The 19,331-nt window shown below is 38.9% G+C and overlaps 2 protein-coding genes across 3 annotated transcripts; one reads left to right on the top strand and one right to left on the bottom strand.

The window, feature by feature from the left end:
* Positions 1-1,580: 1,580 nt before the first annotated feature.
* On the bottom strand, positions 1,581-14,345 carry aadat (aminoadipate aminotransferase). Of its 2 annotated transcripts, none has more exons than XM_053504785.1 (14): positions 14,260-14,345; positions 12,858-12,929; positions 11,974-12,142; positions 11,373-11,505; positions 11,017-11,091; positions 10,708-10,917; positions 7,461-7,526; positions 7,207-7,289; positions 6,132-6,228; positions 4,519-4,580; positions 3,209-3,273; positions 2,863-2,969; positions 2,194-2,295; positions 1,581-1,968 (listed from the first exon to the last, which is right to left on the bottom strand). In XM_053504785.1, the coding sequence occupies exons 2-14, from the start codon at positions 12,922-12,924 to the stop codon at positions 1,927-1,929; spliced, it is 1,278 nt and encodes a 425-aa protein (XP_053360760.1). In that variant the 5' UTR covers positions 12,925-12,929; positions 14,260-14,345; the 3' UTR covers positions 1,581-1,926. The 2 variants fall into 2 exon arrangements, with proteins under 2 accessions (XP_053360760.1, XP_053360751.1); XM_053504776.1 differs by lacking the exon at positions 14,260-14,345 and adding an exon at positions 13,000-13,282.
* A 110-nt stretch (positions 14,346-14,455) lies between these two features.
* On the top strand, positions 14,456-18,968 carry ino80b (INO80 complex subunit B). Its single transcript, XM_053499233.1, has 5 exons — positions 14,456-14,828; positions 16,106-16,295; positions 16,768-16,934; positions 17,198-17,370; positions 17,860-18,968. Exons 1-5 carry the CDS (start codon positions 14,783-14,785, stop codon positions 18,322-18,324), a joined length of 1,041 nt encoding a protein of 346 aa, XP_053355208.1. The 5' UTR covers positions 14,456-14,782; the 3' UTR covers positions 18,325-18,968.
* Positions 18,969-19,331: the final 363 nt, after the last annotated feature.

Consider the following 19,331-nt stretch of genomic DNA (forward strand, 5'->3'; position numbering starts at 1 on the left):
TTTTTCTCTTAAGGCCACTTAAATGAAACTGTTAAAACTATGAATAGCTCATAACTATATAATAACCATCTATAATAACCATCTATAATAACTATCTCACATCTTGTCAGTTCCAAAATTTAGCCTAGATTTTATTGTCATCTGTTCAGTCAGCACTGTTGGAGTCTCCAATTTGATCGATCAGAAAGGTGTTGATTAATGTACAGTAGCTCAAGTTGTAATGTAAAGGATTGTTTAAATGTTCTAATTATAATTCTAATAGCAGTATTAAGAACTACATGGTGGATGCTCCACTTAATCTAATGGGATTAAAAGAAAGGAAAGCATCAATGTGTTGATGAGATAAAGTTTTCTGAGATGTTTATGCATTATTTTTGTAAGGAGTCTTTTTCATCTATATTAATGATGGTATGTTTTCCACCATGCAAAGTCTTCATGATTCACACTATGTTCTTTCTGTTTCCTTGGTGTGGATGATACAAAATCTACCAGCTTGTTTGACACATGTTTCACGAATATTACATGTAACTATACATGTTAATTACATGTAAAGGACATAAAGGCATAAATTATTAAATGCATCTATTGGTAAATTGCTGTGATATAAAATTAATGAAACATTTCAAAATGTGCTGTTATAGAAAAATTATCCATGTTAGTAATAGTAACAATGCTTTATGTCCAACCACACCATACCACCCTGTCTTCGATTGTTTCCCTAAAAACAATACATCCTGTAGTATTTTCTTACTTACTTCATACTTATGTACTTACTTGTACAGTGTAACAAGCAATAATCCAAAATGTCCCAGTGTTAAACACCGTGAAACACAGTGAGTCATTCTGGACAGAGTGAACTGCTGTACCAAAGAGCAACTAAAAAAATGCAGTCTATCTAGCCAACCTTCTTCTAAATGATACATGGGAATAGGAAACAATACTGGGTGTGATAAATGTCCTCCTGCCCTGAACATTTTAGTTGCTGCTCCGATCATGAATGAGTTGATTACCTGAGTATATTAAACCAGAAAAGTTCTAGGATTCTGTTAAACAGTTAAACAATGCAATGAACTTGTGCAGTCATGCCTTAGCACCAAGAAAGCTTTGACATAACATCATCGTGTTCAGCACTTCATTCTGCTTTATGCCTTTTTGTGTGATTAAGTCTATGTCAGAAACATATATTAATGACTAACAGCCCTTGTGCTATAGTTATAGATAAATGGACCTTTCTGGTACAAGCGAATGTGATTGAATGCTTTTAAAAATAAACAGCACCAATAAATAGACAGATGTGAGATTACCTACAATAGATAAGAATAAATTCAGCGATAGCTATTAAGTGAACAATCTATATATAACTTATTTTAGCCAAGTTTTGAACACAATCCCTTAATGTATCACTGGACAGTAAGTGTATATGGTGTATGTGTATGTACAGAAGTGTATCACTGAAAAATGAAAAAAGCCTTACAGTGAAAAATTACAACAAAAAAAGGCAATGAAGTGGAATTGACGCTTTTACTGTACATACAAGTCTAGTGTGTTTTATTTAGAACTGACAGGATGACAATGAAATAAATTCAAAGAACACTAATTTATTACACCTCTGAGCACCTGTTTTGCATCATTCACATGTAAAAATATTATTATTTCATTTGTTTACAGTTTCTCTTAAAATTGACTGGTAAACAAAAACAGATCATATAGTGTATTAACTGAGTTTGTTGGAGTTTCTCTGGTCTTTTTTTAACCATACTTAATATAAAAATCAACATGTATCTATGAATTATAGATTTAATTTTAAATGATAATGGAAGAACAAAGTAGTGAGAACTTTGACCCTCAGCAGCATTGTACAGTGTCTCTATGCAAACACATCACTTAACACACACAATACTTCATACTTGTTAGGAAAAAAGTTTTTCACAAAGCCTCCTTGATAAGTGCTGAGAGCCTCTTGAAAGCCTGTTGAAAAAAAAAAAAATACAATCGAAAATGAAAGTTGCCAATATCGTATATGTATAATGACTGCTAGAATTATTGGAACTCCCATAAAATTAACCAAACAAAGGATAAGGAAATCAAAAGACAAAGGTGAAACTGATCCCATTACTGCATACAAAATATGAAGTTGTGTGTGAGAGCGGAGTGTATTCTACATGAGTGTATGTCTGAGATGGTGTATTTCACCTCATCAATCTGCTGCGGTGAGGACAAAGAGAAGGCCGCTCTCACGTATGGACATGGCTCGGAGCTGTGAATATTAAACACTCCTCCGGGCACAAGCAGTACCTAAAGTTAAGTTAAGTAAAGGTAAGTTAACCCTTTATATGTCACATATACATTACAGCACAGTGAAATTCTTTCTTGGCATATCCCAGCGTAACTGGGGTCAGAGCGCAGGGTCAGCCATGAGCAGATAGAGTCAAAAAAAAAAAAACTGTCGCAAATGTAACTACATCAAGAAGGAATTTTCATATGACTTGGCAATCCAGTCCATTTGATTGTAGCAAAATGTTTTCAAGTGCAGACAAACAGACACGTAACATCTAGTGACGCAGAACAGCTGGAAGAGTTTCATTGGAGGTCATTAGAAAATGGAGTAAACAGCAGCAACAGAAAGGCTCACTGTACTGTGTGTTGCTTTCTACATGGACCAAACAGGGTGTGTGTGAGTGTGTATGCGTGTGAGTGTATCCTCGTATGCAGGATCTTTGCCTGGAAACATGATGGATAACTTCCACACATCATACACACATATTTAGGGCTGTGTTTGTTTGCACAACATATTGGCTTGTTGAAATCCAACAGTGAGTGAATGAACGAAATGTGTGTGTGCGTGTGTGTGTGTGTGTGTACCTCTTTCTCCAGTGCTTTTTCCATTATTAGCTTATGTGTATCTTTAATGCCCTTTAGTTTAATCCACAGGAACATGCCGGCTCCTGGTGCATGCCACTCTGCTACATCTACACACAAGGGAGAATGAATTTCTTTCAATTCATGATAACCCACTAAAGACAACAGTCTAAAGACTATGTAAACACTAACAGTAGGCTGAAAAAACAGCAAACACTAAAAGAAAGAAGCCAAAAAAAAAATATAAAAAAATACAATTGCTGCATGATTTATTTACCAAAAGTGTGATATTTTGTATTCATAATGCTAAGTAATGAGCTGTTCTGTCTAACATGAAACCGAAACACACCTTTGAGCCACTTGTCTGCTGAAGAAAGCATGGCGTTCCTCTGCTCTCTGTAAAACTCCACCACGCTAAAAAATACAAAGACATGTACATCAAAACCTCAACTTTAAAGGTTCCATATTTAGGGCCCAAGCACCATCAGCCCTATGCCTATAGTGTGTGAGGGCCCTCTTGTTCTTCTAAGGATTTTTTTTTCCAGGTTTCAGGGGTTTTTGGGGGTCTTAACATGCTCAAAACTTCATGAAAAGGTTGGAATCTGCTGCCATTAGGATGCCTGAGAGTTTGGTCCCCGGACTCTCACATGAGAGTTTGCTGGTTAGCTCATACACACTTTTAGAGCTCATTGACCTGTACAACTTTTGCATTGCATGTCATGGGTTCAATTTATAGGAATTTATACGATCGTCACCAAACCGGGCCTATGTGAGGGATTGCGGAGAACTTTTTGATATCTCAAACGGGTCAGCCGTGACGATGCCTTAAACTTATGCCAAAAAGTGGTTAATAACTTAGTGTGTGATATCACATTAAGTGACATTATACTGAGTGATGTCACATTGAGTGACATCATAGTGTGATGCTTTTTTCCAGCATCTGGGGTCCCCCATCCTCAAATTATGTCATAATGGTATTGGTATGTCCCCTTAAAATGCATGTGCCCAGTGTGTCCACTGTCTATTTGGTGCACCCGAATGGCGATGGCACAGGGTGCTTGGGCCCGCTCAGCGTTGCTTGCAACTATATTTTATTATTATTTCTTTATAAGTTAACACTGATCTCTGAGCTCCCCAAGTGTGTGTGCGTGTGTGTGTGTGTGTGTATGCTCCAGCTGAAATAGCCTTAGGGTATTGCATTTATATACCTCAAAAACATAATTTTTTCAGCCTATACCAATTTTATTGTCTATATAAATAAGCTACTTCTAAGCCACGCCATGCCAGAGAAAAGGGGAACCAAGCAACAAGCAGGGGAAGAAGATTTTCTCATATGAGGCCACATTAGAGGGAAAAAACTATCTATTTGGCTTGTTTAAGCCGCAGGCAATACAAAAATGTACTTACTGCTGCTTTTACAGCGTACACTAAGAGTTAACGATAAAGTCAATTATTTTCTGTGCAGTTTAAAATTAAAACACTGCAGGCAAACAAATATCTTTAGGAGAAGGGTTTGGCTCTAAATGTACAGTGTGAACTGCTGACTGCAGACCAGCGCCGCCCAACCTGGCACACAGAACCATCAGGCCGCTCCCTCGCATTATATGTGTGGCGAGTTCATAATATAGGTTAAACCAGTCAAGCTGCTTTCAGACTCACCCATCAATGTGTTTCAGGAAACCCTCCTGTCCCCAAACATGCAGGAGCTGCGACACCATGAGCTGCAGAGAAGAGAGGAGAGAAAACAGGAGAGCTCTTCAGTGAACCATAGAAACTCACTCGACTTAGTTCATCTAAATAATAAAACACAGAAATTTATTATTCAGAAGAGAATCATTAAATATCATATATCATCATAATATATCAAAAACATAATAAACTTATAATATGTTTATATTGTTAGTATCTATATTATTATATAAAATGTTTGAATAATATCTTATAGACACAATATAATCATGCCGCAACTGTAAATCAGATTTATAACTTACACTTCATTCCTACACTTTACTCACCGGACACATTAATGATATCAATATTGATTACTTAACAATATGAATCAAGTTTTTTTTTCTTCTCCAGATTGTGTAAACAAAATCTTTAGTGCAATTTAGCCTTACTCTGACCAGATGTGATGACCAGATGTGCTTAACCATACAGATACCAAGTTAATGAATCCGTTTATAACTATACACACTTTGCTGGGTCTTTACCATACACTGTTTAACAGATCTGTATATTGTTAGCTGAACAGGAAGGTCTTGTGCTCACTTTAATCCATTTATTGTGCAAAAAGACAATGGAAAGGCTGCTGTGTGCTAGTATTTGTGCTAATAAACAATTTAGAGACGTCCCAAATGCAATTTTGCTAATAAACAAGGCCGAAGACCAGCACTGATAGACTTCTGTGGACATTACAGTACATGCACTAACACAATGTGTTATATACACAATATATATAATCTGCACTACCTAGCCCTCCCTGTTTTTAAACTGTACAAACTTCTTTAACTTAACTTACAGGGATGGATTTCTAGTGAATGATTTCTTGGCATTTACAGAAGACATCAAGCACAGTAAACACCACTTGCACATTACAGGAACTCGGCTGGAAGTTACTGCCACACCCCCTGTAAAGACTCGACCTCGCTTTGGCATACTGAACTGAAAAGAAACGTTCTACCTTGATGGTATCCAAGCACTAGTGAAATGTTGGGATAAGTGGATTAGTGAAGCAGGGGATTGTATAGAATTTAAAGTTGTTTTTTACTCTCATACCCTTCAAAAAATAATAAATAAATAAATCCCCTTCCCACCTGTGTTTAACTGATGGCACTGTGTTAGTAACCCAGTGTAAGTATCTATCCAATGATGGAAACTTTAAAGAACTTTTGGTAAGTCGCTCTGGATAAGACCGTCTGCCAAATGCCTAAATGTAAATACCCGTGTTGCCAGTTATTCTGCACATTCAAGTCTTAGTTTGAGTTGAACACCTCTCCTATTTTCTCTTAGGCTTATTGTTACATAATTTTAATGTATATAATTTTCTTATAGTACCTCTTACTTTGTTTTCTCTTGTTTTAATGTAGTTTACCCCACAGTGCCAAAACAAATTCCTTGTATGTAAAAATCGACCTGGGAATCAACCTGACTCTGATTCTGACCCCACATTGGGTAACATCAATCAATCAATCAATCTTGGTAAATGTCACTTGTGGTTCTGGTGAAGTCATGCTGCAGTTCATTGACTGTACAGTATATGATGATCGGACCTGTGTGAAGGTGCTGGTGTGCATGGTAGACGCTTGGATATGAAGTACCACGCGGTCCACTAACGGCTTCGGTCCTGTGACGAAACCTATCCTCAATCTGCACACACACACACACACGCACACACACACATACACACACACACACACTTACAAGTTAGCAAAGTTAGAACATAACTATTCGTTTAAACATTCTGTTCCTGCTCTTCTCCAACCACCTTCTTCTGTCTACAGAGCAGATGACACCAATCAGACACTTACAGAGAATATGAAAGCACATGTTATATTGATGTTCTGTGTTTAACCAGAATTAGTCACTGGTCGTACCAAAGATAATGTTGCCATCTGCTGTATGCTTTGGTGTACTCAAGTACAAAAGCGCATAAAGATTAAATAAACGTATGCCCACTTTTACATCACTTTTGATACAATCTTCATATTTTTCTAACTTTTAACTGGCTGGTACAAGTGTACATATACACACAGTGTATTATTGTACATATTGTACAGAATCATCAAATTATTATTATTATTATTATTATAATACGGAAGTAATTTCTATTTCTGTGTGTGAGTGTTGTATTATCAGGACTGCATATTAATGTACCATATGTTCAGCTCCTGAGAAATATCACTCTCTTACACACATACAAAACGTCTCCCTCCTCTCATCTCATATTCTTTGTCTCTTACCCACTTGCACTACTTCTACTGCAAACCTAGTGAAGTGTAACATAGGAAAAACACTGCTTATTAATAATTTAACACAAACACAATGTCCAGGTCCAATGTCTTCACCAGGCAGGGTGAAGATAATACTCTTGGGTATTTTCTTCTTAGCTGCTTGAAGAAATTTGAAGAAACTTGAAAGAAATTCGTTTTTTTTACTCTTAAAGTAACTTTAACATTTAACATTGGGAGACTGAAGGTACTGTAAAGCCTCAACCTTGCAGTGTGAAACAATATGGACAATTTTTCCCTCTCTTTTAAACACATAGACACTCTCTCGCACATGTGCACACACACACACACACACACACACACACACACACACACACACACACACACACTTACTTACCCTGAAGACAGGATCTTGGAAAAAGAGTCAGTTCGTATCACTCTCCCATCAACATCCATAGAGAGAAACGTAGGAGCCCAGGGCTGAGGAAGGAAAAAAAACCACACTGCGCTCTATCTGGCTCTTCAACAGTGGCAACACGGCCTTATCTGTTAAACACTAAAGGTTATCAGCTTGTGTAGATAAATGCAATAATGTGTTAAAGTCTAACCATATACAAATAGTTTATATTAGGCCAATAAATCAATCAGTACCTTCTGAAACTGTAGGAAGTAGTACGGGTCATCCTCGATAATCAGGAAATCATAACTCTGTGCCAGCTGTACACACAAATACACAAATACACACTCACACAGTCTCTTAACTTCCTGAGCAGATTATAAAGTTAAAGCCATAGTTTCTTTGATGTTAATTCTTCTTAGAAAAAGTAAAAGTGTCGACAAATCCAAAGTTCATGTGTTACACAGAAATGTAAATTAGGCACCTGATAATGATGTTCCTTCTGTATATTTATATATATATAAACAACAGAAAATATATTTAATATGTTATAAAGTAGCCACCTTTAGTTTTGATGGCAGTTTGGCACACTCATGGCTTTCCCTTGAAAGATTAATGGGGTAGTCATATGGAATGGTTTTCAGTTCCTAAGTGTGACTTGTCAAGAGTTCATTTGTGATATTTCTTGTCTTTTCAGTGTGCTTTAGACCATCAGATGTCTTGTGCAGAGGAAGGGTGAATACAGAGTCAACAGCCCTATTAGTACTATTACAATTACTGTACAAATCCATAATAAGAAACACTTATATTTAACGTAAGTAAGGGAAATAAGAACAGTCCATCGTTACTTTAAGAGACGAAGGTCATTCAACAACCTTCAAGATTTTTGGAAAACCATTCCAGGTGACTACCTCATGAGGCTTCCTGAGAGAACAAAGAGTGTACAAAGCTGTCATCAGAGCAAAAGATGGCTACTTTAAAGAATTGAAAATAAATAACTCAGAATGTGTTTTATGACCACATTATTGTTGACTAATTCTATGTCATGTTGTAATTTCGATGTCTTCTGTATTAATATTTAATACTAAACTAAAATCAAAATCTTTGCATAATAAAACCTCTTTCTGGAGTACTGTTCCTGTTCAGAGTATTGCAGTGCTTTATAACTTTGTAAAATTATACATTCAGATCGTTGCTTAGCATGTGTGGCAACTGCCCCCCGGGTCCAGTTCCACAGGCCTAACATTCGCAGCTGTTCACCTCGCCTACAAGTCTTTCTCCAGCTCTACTGCTCGCTGGGGCAATTGAACATTGTCATGCTGGCTCGTCCGCAGCACTGGTTGTAACAATCTTACCACAGAACACCAGCAGTTCCTCATTCCTTGCACTCGTTTCCCTGTGATTTAATTTCTATTAAAAAAAACTCCATGTCTCCTACTTATGACTTGATCTGTATATTGTTTGTCCACTTGGCATGCATTTGTTCCACTTGAAGAATGCTGGAACAAATGCCCCCAGAAGAATGCTGGCATGAACACAGAGCTTTTTCAAAACATGGAGCAACTCATGCAGCACTTTTGACAATAACAAATGTTTTTAACAAAAACAAAAAATCATGAAATTAACGATGCAGCTGCACCTCTGTCCGAACCCCAGTATGAAGCCCAATGACAATGATGTGAAGGACTTTCTGCAGACATCTGAGGGGACTGCAAGGCACAAAAACTGGCCTATGACACTCTCTCTTCCAAGGACCCAGAAGATTACAGCACCCTTAAGGAGAAAATCCTTTCTACCATCACAACCATAGCTGAATTCCAAGAGTGGCTGTACCATCTCTTTTAGAAAGCCTTTGACAACAGCTGGATCAGTCCCAGTCCATCAGCTGCACAGGTGGCATAAAGGTGGCCTGTACTGGTTTCTGAGGGATCTCCTGGCCAACAAGCATAAGGCACTGAGAATAAACATGCAAATAAAATGACAGTGGAGTCTGTTAAGTGTGCTGGGACCACTCTCCAAATTTGTGATATTTTTGTCATATATTTGAAAACCCTAGTGGTCTGACCTAGTCCTGCCTTGGAGACAGAATTTCTTACCTCAATATTGATAATAAAGTATAATTTCTTTAGGAATTATGAGGTTTGATAAGTTTGCAGCCATAGTGCTGCCAACCAGATGTTTAGCCAGCTGAAAGCCTCTCGACTCTCTGCGATCAGGGGAACATCTGGAAGGTTCCTCCCATTAAGGTTAAATTTGGGAACTACTGCATGAGCGTGAATATATACTATGTATGGGTCTGGTTCCTGACTTACCCATGCTTTTTCTCCTAGGCAGAGACTGGACTGGCTCCAGCACTCTTCTGCCTGTCACCATCAGACAGAGGAGAAGACCTTGGTCCAAATGACAGATGACCATGCGTTATGCTTGCCTGGCTCCAAAGGAGGAAGAAGAGAGCGCCAAGACAGGAGCAGAAGGCGAGTAGCAACATCACTCAAACCATCTCTCTTCTCCACCCTGGCAAGCTGTTCAAGACGAACAATTGACGCAGTGGTAAAGTGCTTACCCTATCACCCGGAGATCCCTGGTTCGATTCCCGGTTGATGCTGTAACCTCTCGCAGCTGGAGGTCTAGAGAGAGCTGATTGGCCGAGCTCTCTCAGAGGGGAGGTTATCTCCTACCAGCCGTTCCTCATTAAAAAAATTTCTCCTCTAATACAGGACCTAACAGTGTGGCCAAGAGTCACTCACAAATCGACATGGTGATGCACCTAACACATATGCAGCCATTTGGCAGACACCTGGATCTCAAGAACATGCTGGAGAAATTCCAAAGAGAGAACATTTCCACATGCCAGGCAAAGAAATTGATTAAAATTAATTAAACCTATCATCTCCTATGCCACCTTTTTTTGCAGTCTACTTGGATGACACTGTCACTTAAATCATCTCAAAAGGGTCCTGGAGGTGCTCCAGGCAGGCACAGTACCTGGGTACAAGGCTCACCACCAAGAAACAGGTACGTGCCTTTCTGGATGCGGTTTGTTGGCATTTATAGATACTTAGTAACACATTTCTACTCTTTATCATTTTTCATGACCAGAAAAGGACACCAGAAGCTGGAAAGGTGGACCCAGGCTGCAGAGGAGGCATTCCAGTCCCTCTCCAACTCCCCAGTGCTGTGTAACCCAGTTCTTTGTAAATTATTCCTAGTGCACATGCACACAACTAGAAACAAGCTTGTTGCCACCGTCTCTAAAGGATTTAAAAGACGCAGTACCCACCATATCCTAAAGTCTTCTGTTTGCCTAAAAGAAATTCTTTTTTATTTAGACACTGTAAATAAAAATTCCTCACAGAAAAAATTACCATACAAACAATTACAGATGTTTTCAACTCTGTGGAGCATGGGCTACTATCCAAACTGCTGTTATTGACCATTTGTAGAGCACTGTGATGTACACTGTTTTTAATGCTTAGTTGTGAAGTGACAGCACTATTGTACCTCATAGACCTTCTGTTTCCTTTCAGTAGTCATGGAGGCGCCTGTAGGATTTCCTCCATTCGGGATGGTGTAGAGGACTCGGGGGACACTGCTACCCAGTTTCTGTGCATCTGCAGGGTCCCATCTGGCCAGAATGTCTCTTAAGGCCTCTGGGATCATTCCATACTGATCGCTAGGCACATTTATGATGTTACATCCCAGTGGCTGCATCTGTGGATGCGGAATATAGGGTATAACATCGGCTGCTGGGTTTGTTCTAGGCTTTACAGAAAACACAATGAGAAACTAAACTGAGGGAAGATTAGTTACCGCTGCTAGAGTTCCTGAGTACGTTGGAGCATCGAGAAGGACATTATCACCGGGGTTGATGAGCATCTCAAAAACCTTTAATGAAGGTGGTTGGGAGACTGTATTGAAGTCAGTATAATGTAACATTTGTTACGGGCAACGTGTATCATTCATAACATTTATTCATTGGACATTGGCTTAATATTACATGTAAAGTTAAAGCTTAAATCTTATTTGATATTTAATGCTAACTTTGGAGTTAAAACTTAAACCTTGTTTAAAATTTAATCATAACTTCAGAGTTAAAGCTTTAACCTCAAGGCTACACTGTTAGAGATCAGACAGCAGAGTTAATGTAAAAGTTACAGGTTGAGTACTTTGCAGAGTCCTTCCTGACTGCCAGTGGTGACACAAAGCTCCATCTGTCCTCTCTCTGGGCTGAATGTCGCAGTGGGAGGATTGTGTAGCCTCTTCTGCAGCTCCTTCAACCATGAGATCAACTCTGGAATGCTGAAGATACAAAGTCAAATAAGCAAACAGTGGGGCATTAGCTTTATACACCAAATGATGGGAATATCTCAATTTTCCATAATCTACAGTATGCAAAATTATCCACATTTGCATGTTTTCTCAAGTTTTTGCATAAACAACCCATTTCACTTGAAAAGCCTTAAAATAAAATGTATTGCATACCTTATTTTTACATGTTTAAAATGGAGAATGATTTTATCTATAATCTATCCTAGATTTATCATCTAATAAAATAAAAAACTAACTAAATACTGCCTCCTTATCTGTAACTATCAGTATGATGCTGTACTGTATATCATACCGTGTATGGCTGTGTATGTGACAAATAACATTTGCATTTTATGACTGCTGAAGTACAACATTATAACCACATTAACATTTAAGCTCATGAAGCCTAGTTGTCCAGCAGTGTGTCAAAGACATGAAATAATGATCAGGAAGACTTACCCAGAAGAGGCAGAATACTGCAAAGCCCTTTTCATCACTGTCTCATCAAACGTGATTTTTTCTCCATTTTTTATCTGAATAGTGGCAGAGCGGAAAGGGAAGGTGTTGGGGTTTGGGGCTCCCCCGGCGAGAGAGATCAGGCTGGGAGGAGAGCGCTGCTGCAACTCCGCTGGACAGATCAAACTTGGCCGTGAATTAGGAAGCAAGACTTTTTGTTTGTTTACTTTTAGTTTTTCTTTCAGAGCAATACTAGAGCAGACACAATAGGCAATTATATTAATTCCCTACTTGATAACCTGGAAGACATACAGGATTTATTTGTTTGTTTATTCATCTTCCATACTACACACTCATTCACCCACTAATTAACCGAATCTGCTTGTCTTTGGATTGTGAAACCGGAGTACCTGGAGGAAACCCACTAAGCACAGGGAGAACATGCACACTCCACACACACCGACCCGAGGCAGGAATCAAACCATCAACCCTGGAGGTGCAAGGCCACAGTGCTAACCACTACGCCACCATTCCGCCTACATACTGGATATGATTTAAAAAACAATGCATGACATCATGGCCTTAGTAAAAACGTATTAAGTTGCTGAGAAAACACATCTGGGTTTACTTTGTACCTCATGCCAGTCTAGATATAGTAGTATATACACCACTCAATGGATCACCTTAGATCGTGACCTTTAATAACATGAAGATAAGATTTGTATGATTCTAATCTTGAAGCCACCTGATTGTTTAAGATGTAAGTGTAGGACAAACAAAGACTACTTTTACTTTACGAGTCTTTAAATCAAGATATTTAAAAGCTTGCATTGATTTATTATATTCAGGTGAAGCCATGTGTCTGTGTCTGATGGAGTATGGCTTACTCAGGACGCGGATTAGGGACGGCCTCCGGGCTGCACTCACAGCCGTCAAAAACCTAGAGTAGTTCATGTTAGCTATAAGAAAAAGACAGAGGATTAGCAGCGATTAAAATATAAGGCGATCTTTCCCCCAACCAATAATTACCTGGAGGTTGAGTCATGTCAACTGGACTGCTTTCTTGTTAGGTAAAAATGTTTCACTACCCCTCCAAGCAGCTTCTTCGGTCAGAGGTAATTTGGTAAGTTCCTCATATGTGAGTCCACCAAAGTCAAGGGATCCTCCCCTGTCTGAAAAGGCTCATTACGTGAACAATGGAGAAGGTGAAAGTAGGAGGGACAGTCGTTAGAGAGATTAGGGAGAGTTGTTAGGTGTAACGACAAGAGAAAGTAGGAGAGTCCTTAAGTGTGGCTTTCTTGGTGGGTGAGCTTTCTAGGGCTGGATGAAAGAACAACATGAAAAATAGGAGACAGGTTGTGTCTTAGACCTCGACCTCTGTTGAGAGAAAATTTTCGCCTTGCACATAGATGGCTTATTTTTTCTTCTCTTAAACCATCTATGCTCTCTGTCCAAAATTCATACATTCTCATTCTCAAATGGTTATAGTTTGTCCTTCAGGTGAAGGTCCACTGCTGATTTAGGCCCTGAGGTGTTGCACTTTCTGTGTTGACACATCTGCTTATGTAGAGGTTATTTTGTCTCCCAACGTAGAGATCTGAACACTCTTCACTGCAGCGAACCGCATATATTATGCTGCTCTTTTTATGTCTTTGGGGTGGACGTGTCTGTCTTAGTGTGTTGGTGAGTTTCACTGTGTACTAACACTGTGTATATGGTTGAAGTGACAATAAAGCCTACTTGAACTTGAGTTTGGAATGAACTGGTTTGTTTGTTTTTTTCCCAAAAAAATCCTTTTTAGCTGCTTTGACCCTCCAGCCTCATACAGAATTGTCAGATTTTTATGTTGGGTCTGGGTCTCAGCTCTTTCTGTCAACCCCCTTTTGGATCTGGATGCTACTTTTTAAACAAACTTTTTAAACAAACACACAGAAGGACCTGCCAAGAGTAGTGAAACATTTCTACCTAACAAGAAAGAAGTACAGTTGATATGACTCAACTTCCAAATAATCAAACCTGGATGACTGAAAACAACCAATAATTACATTTAACTAGCAGTACCAGATGTGATATTTGGATTAAATTATCACTGCAACTCTGATAAATAATAATAATAATAATAATTAAAAAAAATTGTGGTTATTATTATTATTATGCAGAGAATGATCATGCATGTGGGTCAATTAACCACATTATGTGTATAAATGTAAATCTAACATCTCGAATATTATGTTAAATAGCACGTACAAAATAAATATATTAACACCACAGTTAAAGAAGTTTAACTACCTTAAATCTGCACTTCAAAACACAGAACTGCACACCATGCTCTAATCTGAACACAGCAGTAGTCACTTGCCCTTGCGTGGTTTTCGTTCGTGGGCACAAAGGGTTATGGGTAATGTAGTTATCTATGCCACTAACCACGAATATATATATTTAGGAGATGGACTACATTTCCCATCATGCCTAACGACGTCGCTTGTACAGTCGAATCAAAGGTTAGAGTGCGTGCTAGTCTTGGTGCCGTTGCTAAGACAAAGCTCAGTAAGTTTTTTTTATTTATTAAGAAATTAAAAGTAAAAATTCTATGGAACTAAATTATATTTTTTCAGCGTGATTAGTTTTAAGAGTTTCAATTTGAGAAGAAAAGCTGCTTACGCGGTTATTGCATGTTTTTGTTCGCTTAATAGGTTTTAGCTCGCTAGCTAGCGCTGAGCAGTTAGTAAGCAGTGGACAGTGTTAGTAAATAAGTAAATGTTTTAAGAGGAAACATGGTGGCGGTGTGGATGAGCTGAGTCTGTCTACAGCAATGGGAAAGAGGAAGGACATGATAATCCTCCCCAGGTTTCTTGTAGGTGAGTGAGTATTATTATTATTATTATTATTGGTATTGTTGTTGTTGTTGCACTCACCAGTTTACACATAAAGCTCACTTACTGAATCCAAATAAACTTTATTCATCATTTGCACTGTAACTTAAGCCAAAAACATGTGCAGAACTGTACTGAGTACAAAAGTACATGCTTGTGGCTATAGTGGAGTAAGAGGTTCATGTAACAGAATAAGAAAACACACACACACACAAAAGCATAGATAAAAAGGAACACAGTGACCAAGGGAGTGCATCAGAGTATGTAATTTATTTTTCAAGTTGAACAAATAGAAACAAAAAAAAAAAGAATGAAGTACTTTCTGTGTGCTTAAATGCAACAGCCCCCGTAAGAAGGTTCACCATTTCGACATCTTGTTAAATTGTGTCCTTTTCCAATACGCCCGTAGTTGTTGTTGGTCTTTTGGCTGCAACTTATCAAGGAGTCGCCGCAGCCGACCATCCGATTCACACAACACTTCCTGGAGTAACCCTTCCATTTTATCCTGGGGATACTTTTGGGAATTGGCTGGGAAACAAACCTGGGCCTTCGCCATGCCAGGCGAGGAAATCTATCTCTGAGCCACCAATGCCCCTTCACCCTGTAGTAGTAATTACTATAAGTAGTAATAATAAGCATATATTCTTATAATAATTATTCTAGAGATCCATTAATTTATTTATGTATTCATTCGTCTTTCGTAACAGTTTTATCCTGGAAATGTTGGGCATGGGGCTGGAATACAGCTATATATGCTAAATATAAAGCACTTTTGTACTGGATAAGTGCGTCTGCCAAATACCTAACTGTAAATCTCTATATAGAGAGTATAACCACTGCCATCTTGGAACGCATGAACTATACATTCATAAATATTAAATATTAGCAAAACAGCATTTCCATCTGGGGATAAACCCATATGGACACAGGGATAATGTGTAAAACTCCACATGTATACTCGAATATGTAACTCGAATTCAGAATCAACCCTGCAATTCTGAAGCTCTGAGGTTGCAACACTACCTGCTGCACCACACCACTAGTCATTCATCAGTCTGTCACATCATGTGACTATGCAGGAATTATAATGTTTTCCTCCTAAAGCTACTATTCAAAAACCTATACAATTCAAAAGAACACTGTTGAATTTAGAGTCTGATAGCTTTAAGCTGATGGATGGAGATGATGGATGTTAATCATGTACAGGTTAATAGTGTGTAAAACGTCATTGGAATGTTATTTACTAGGTTTTTGTTTTCCAGGGGATGATGATGACTACAATGCCCACAGGAAGAAACACAAAAAGCACAAGAAGCATAAGAAGAAGCACCACCGAGACGATGGCCACAGCTTCTCATCTGAGGCGCTGGAGTCAGACTCTGGCATCGTGCTGAAACCTCCACAGCTGAAGCTGAAGATCAAATTAGGAGGGCAAACACTGGGCACAAAAAGGTATATATTTTTTTTACTTTCATTTGAGTCAGAATGCAATTCAAACATAACATTGAGCCGTTGAGGGTTAAAAGTTTTACTCTAGGATAGCTCGATGTTATAGACCAAGCAGCCAAAACAAAACGCAAAACATAATGCCCAGTATTGTGTATGTTTCCCTTCTCGCCCCTCAGGGAATGACTCTACAAGACATCTGGGGTGTTTGTGCTGTGCTGTCTGGCAGCAGGACGTTAGTGAAGGAGCCTTTGCGTGCTGTGGGTTATGAAGTGGGGCCTTTGTGGACCAAAATTTTTTATTTGGTGGTCCATGGGCAATCGATTATGCTAGGGTCAGGGTGGTTTGGAGGCCAGGTCGGTCGGGGCGTCCCTATGATCCTTTCCTCAGTTTACTGGTGTATGATTGCTAATCAATGTTAATTTGTTATTGTTATGGCTGATCAGTAAATGTGGTGTTATCTTTACTTTTGTTGTAGCGTGCCCACCTTCACAGTGGTACCAGAGGCTGTGCGTGCGATGTCTCCTCTAATCGTGGACAGTGATGATGACGACGACTCTGATGACGAGGATGATGATGAGGATGACGACGATGAGGATGAGCCCTCAGAGGGAGTTCCTATTGAGCAGTACCGTGCCTGGCTCGGTGAGTCTTTAGGTTTCCTCATGCTGTGCGAGACCCTTAGAGATGAGAATGCTTTCAGTTTATGGGTATTTTATCTTTTTAGGTACTTGTCCCTCTGTTGTATGTTCTACAGCAGATTTTTTTTGTGGAGATGTATAATAGTTTATTCAAGTCAGTTTCTAATAATTACTTTATACTCCAGGTGCCTCGTGCATGTTATAAAAGAGAATCAGTATTATATAAGCAGAGTGTCTTAAAATTACAATCTTTCCATACTGTTACAGATGAGGACAGTAACTTGGAGCCCTCTCCTTTACCAGACATGGACACTGATTCATTTTTGGAAGGCCCCATGGATGAAGAGGAGAAGTGGCTTGATGCGCTGGAGAAAGGAGAGCTAGATGATAATGGGGAGCTGAAGAAGGAGATAGACGAGTCACTTCTGACTGCCAGACAGGTACTGTGTTGGACTGTTGCATTTTTTCTGTCCCTGGTAATCCCCGCTTACTAATCAGCACTCTCCTATCATACATCAGCTTACAACCAGGTGAAGGCTCCTTCCAGACATAAGTTGCCAGGCAAACACATTTGGGTTAATAGCTGCTGCTCAGACTATACATGAACATACAAAATACATGAGCACACCAATGCCTACTATTGGCAAGTGTCATTATGACTGACAGCGGAGGAAAAAGTATGCCCCTCTCATTCATAAAGTTTGAGAAGTGCTTCTCTCTTGACTCCCACTGATAATTGTACCTGTATTTTCTGCAATCTTGTTGTGCCACATGGAAGTGTAGTTTAACTTTTTACAAAAGGCTTTTGTTAGTAACGTTTTAATCTCAACGATGTGCATGGTAAATAATCAGATAAAATATTAGTCATGTCAGTTGTATTATTTTTTTTAAATTATTGAATAATTTTTATGTTTTCTTAATGTGAATAGAAAGCGCTGTTGCACAAGCAGCAGATCCAGCCCCTCTTCGAGCTCCCCATGGGCTACAAAGAGAAGGAGCTGACGGCCGAGATGCTGCAGAAACGGGAGGAACGAGCCCGTAAGAGACGTCTGCAAGCAGCCAAAAAGGCGGAAGAGAACAAGAACCAGACCATTGAGAGGCTCACCAAGACCAGCAAGGCCAAAATCAAGAGCACAAAAGAGCGCAAGGGCAAACAGGCACAGCTGCCCATGGTGAGGTACTTGGATAATGCTCAGGGGGCAGCAGTCTCTTACCCGGCTGGAGTGATCGCTCCGGCTCCTGCCCCTTCACGCCCACTTCCTCCTGCTCCAGTAAACTGTGGTGTTGCTGGCTGCTCTAACCAGAAGAAGTATTCTTGCTCCAAGACGGGAACTCCACTCTGCAGTCTGGACTGTTACAAGAAGAACTTAATGCTTGTAGAGAGTGCAGCTTGAGCTCAGGATGTGGATGTGCGGTGGTAGTTTTTACAAACCTTGCACTATTGGAACACCATGACTTTAAGGATGTTTATGAGTGAAAGAAAGTCAAATGTATTTGACTTTATTCTTTTTTTTTATTATTATTATTATTATTTTTTATAAAATTCCAAAATTCAGAAATTATGTTTTTGAAGGTTTTTTAGTATAGGCTTTACTTGGGTGTCAAAATGAATGTACCAGTTTGTTTTGCAAATATGAAAGTCTTATACCAAAACCCATTTAATCAATCATGCACATGCAGTTATAAGCTGACCAACCACTTGAGGGAAACTAAGCACCTCAAGTCGTTCATGTAAAGGAGCCCTCTGCTGCCTGTGGGGGAAATCGCAATTGTATAAAAAAATAAATGGGAAGAGCTAGGCAGCTATGTTCTGAGTGGAGTGCATCTAATTTCAAAACAAACAAAACAAATTACAAACACCCTTACATACAAAAAGTTAGATTAATGTCATGGATGCTGAATCAGTGTAGCGGTGAACCCTCTTTTTTTCTGTGATGCTTCACTATGACATGGCTTTAGTCTGGCAAGTTTCTTTTCTTTTTTCTTCTGCTTTCAATTTATTTGTAAAAAGCCTGAACTAAACATTATTACAAGGTGACATTGCAATTGTGTTTTTATTTATTTCACACATCTGTGCTGTGAACGTTCAATACAAAACTCACAGAGATGCACTACCACTCAAACATTTGGGATCACTTGCATATTTCTTAATTTTTGTTTAGCGATTTATTTTTTTACATTCTTTACCAATACTAATGAACTATGAAATAACACATATGGAATTATTTAACAAACAGTCAGTTGTTATTTTAAGACATGGAATACAAGAACATTATTGTCAAATGCATCTGCAAAACCCTTCAAGCACCATAATGAAACATGAAAACAAGACCAAAACTTACCTCTGCTGCAGAGGAGAAGTTCATTTAAAGTTACCAGCCTCAAATTACTAATTGACATA

The sequence above is a fragment of the Clarias gariepinus genome, chromosome 1, assembly GCF_024256425.1.
Source record: "Clarias gariepinus isolate MV-2021 ecotype Netherlands chromosome 1, CGAR_prim_01v2, whole genome shotgun sequence".
Lineage (NCBI taxonomy): Eukaryota > Metazoa > Chordata > Actinopteri > Siluriformes > Clariidae > Clarias > Clarias gariepinus.

Excerpts from the sequence above, each read along its gene's own strand:
- aadat (XM_053504776.1), bottom strand. Across the intron at positions 7,527-10,707 it reads GGAAACAGAAGGTCTATGAG|CTGGCACAGAGTTATGATTT; the intron begins GTACAATAGTGC and ends TTGTGTGTACAG. Across the intron at positions 7,290-7,460 it reads ACTTCCTACAGTTTCAGAAG|CCCTGGGCTCCTACGTTTCT; the intron begins GTACTGATTGAT and ends TTCCTTCCTCAG.
- ino80b (XM_053499233.1), top strand. The coding sequence starts at position 14,783 with ATGGGAAAGAGGAAGGACATGATAATCCTCCCCAGGTTTCTTGTAG. Across the intron at positions 14,829-16,105 it reads CCTCCCCAGGTTTCTTGTAG|GGGATGATGATGACTACAAT; the intron begins GTGAGTGAGTAT and ends TTTGTTTTCCAG. Across the intron at positions 16,935-17,197 it reads GCAGTACCGTGCCTGGCTCG|ATGAGGACAGTAACTTGGAG; the intron begins GTGAGTCTTTAG and ends ATACTGTTACAG.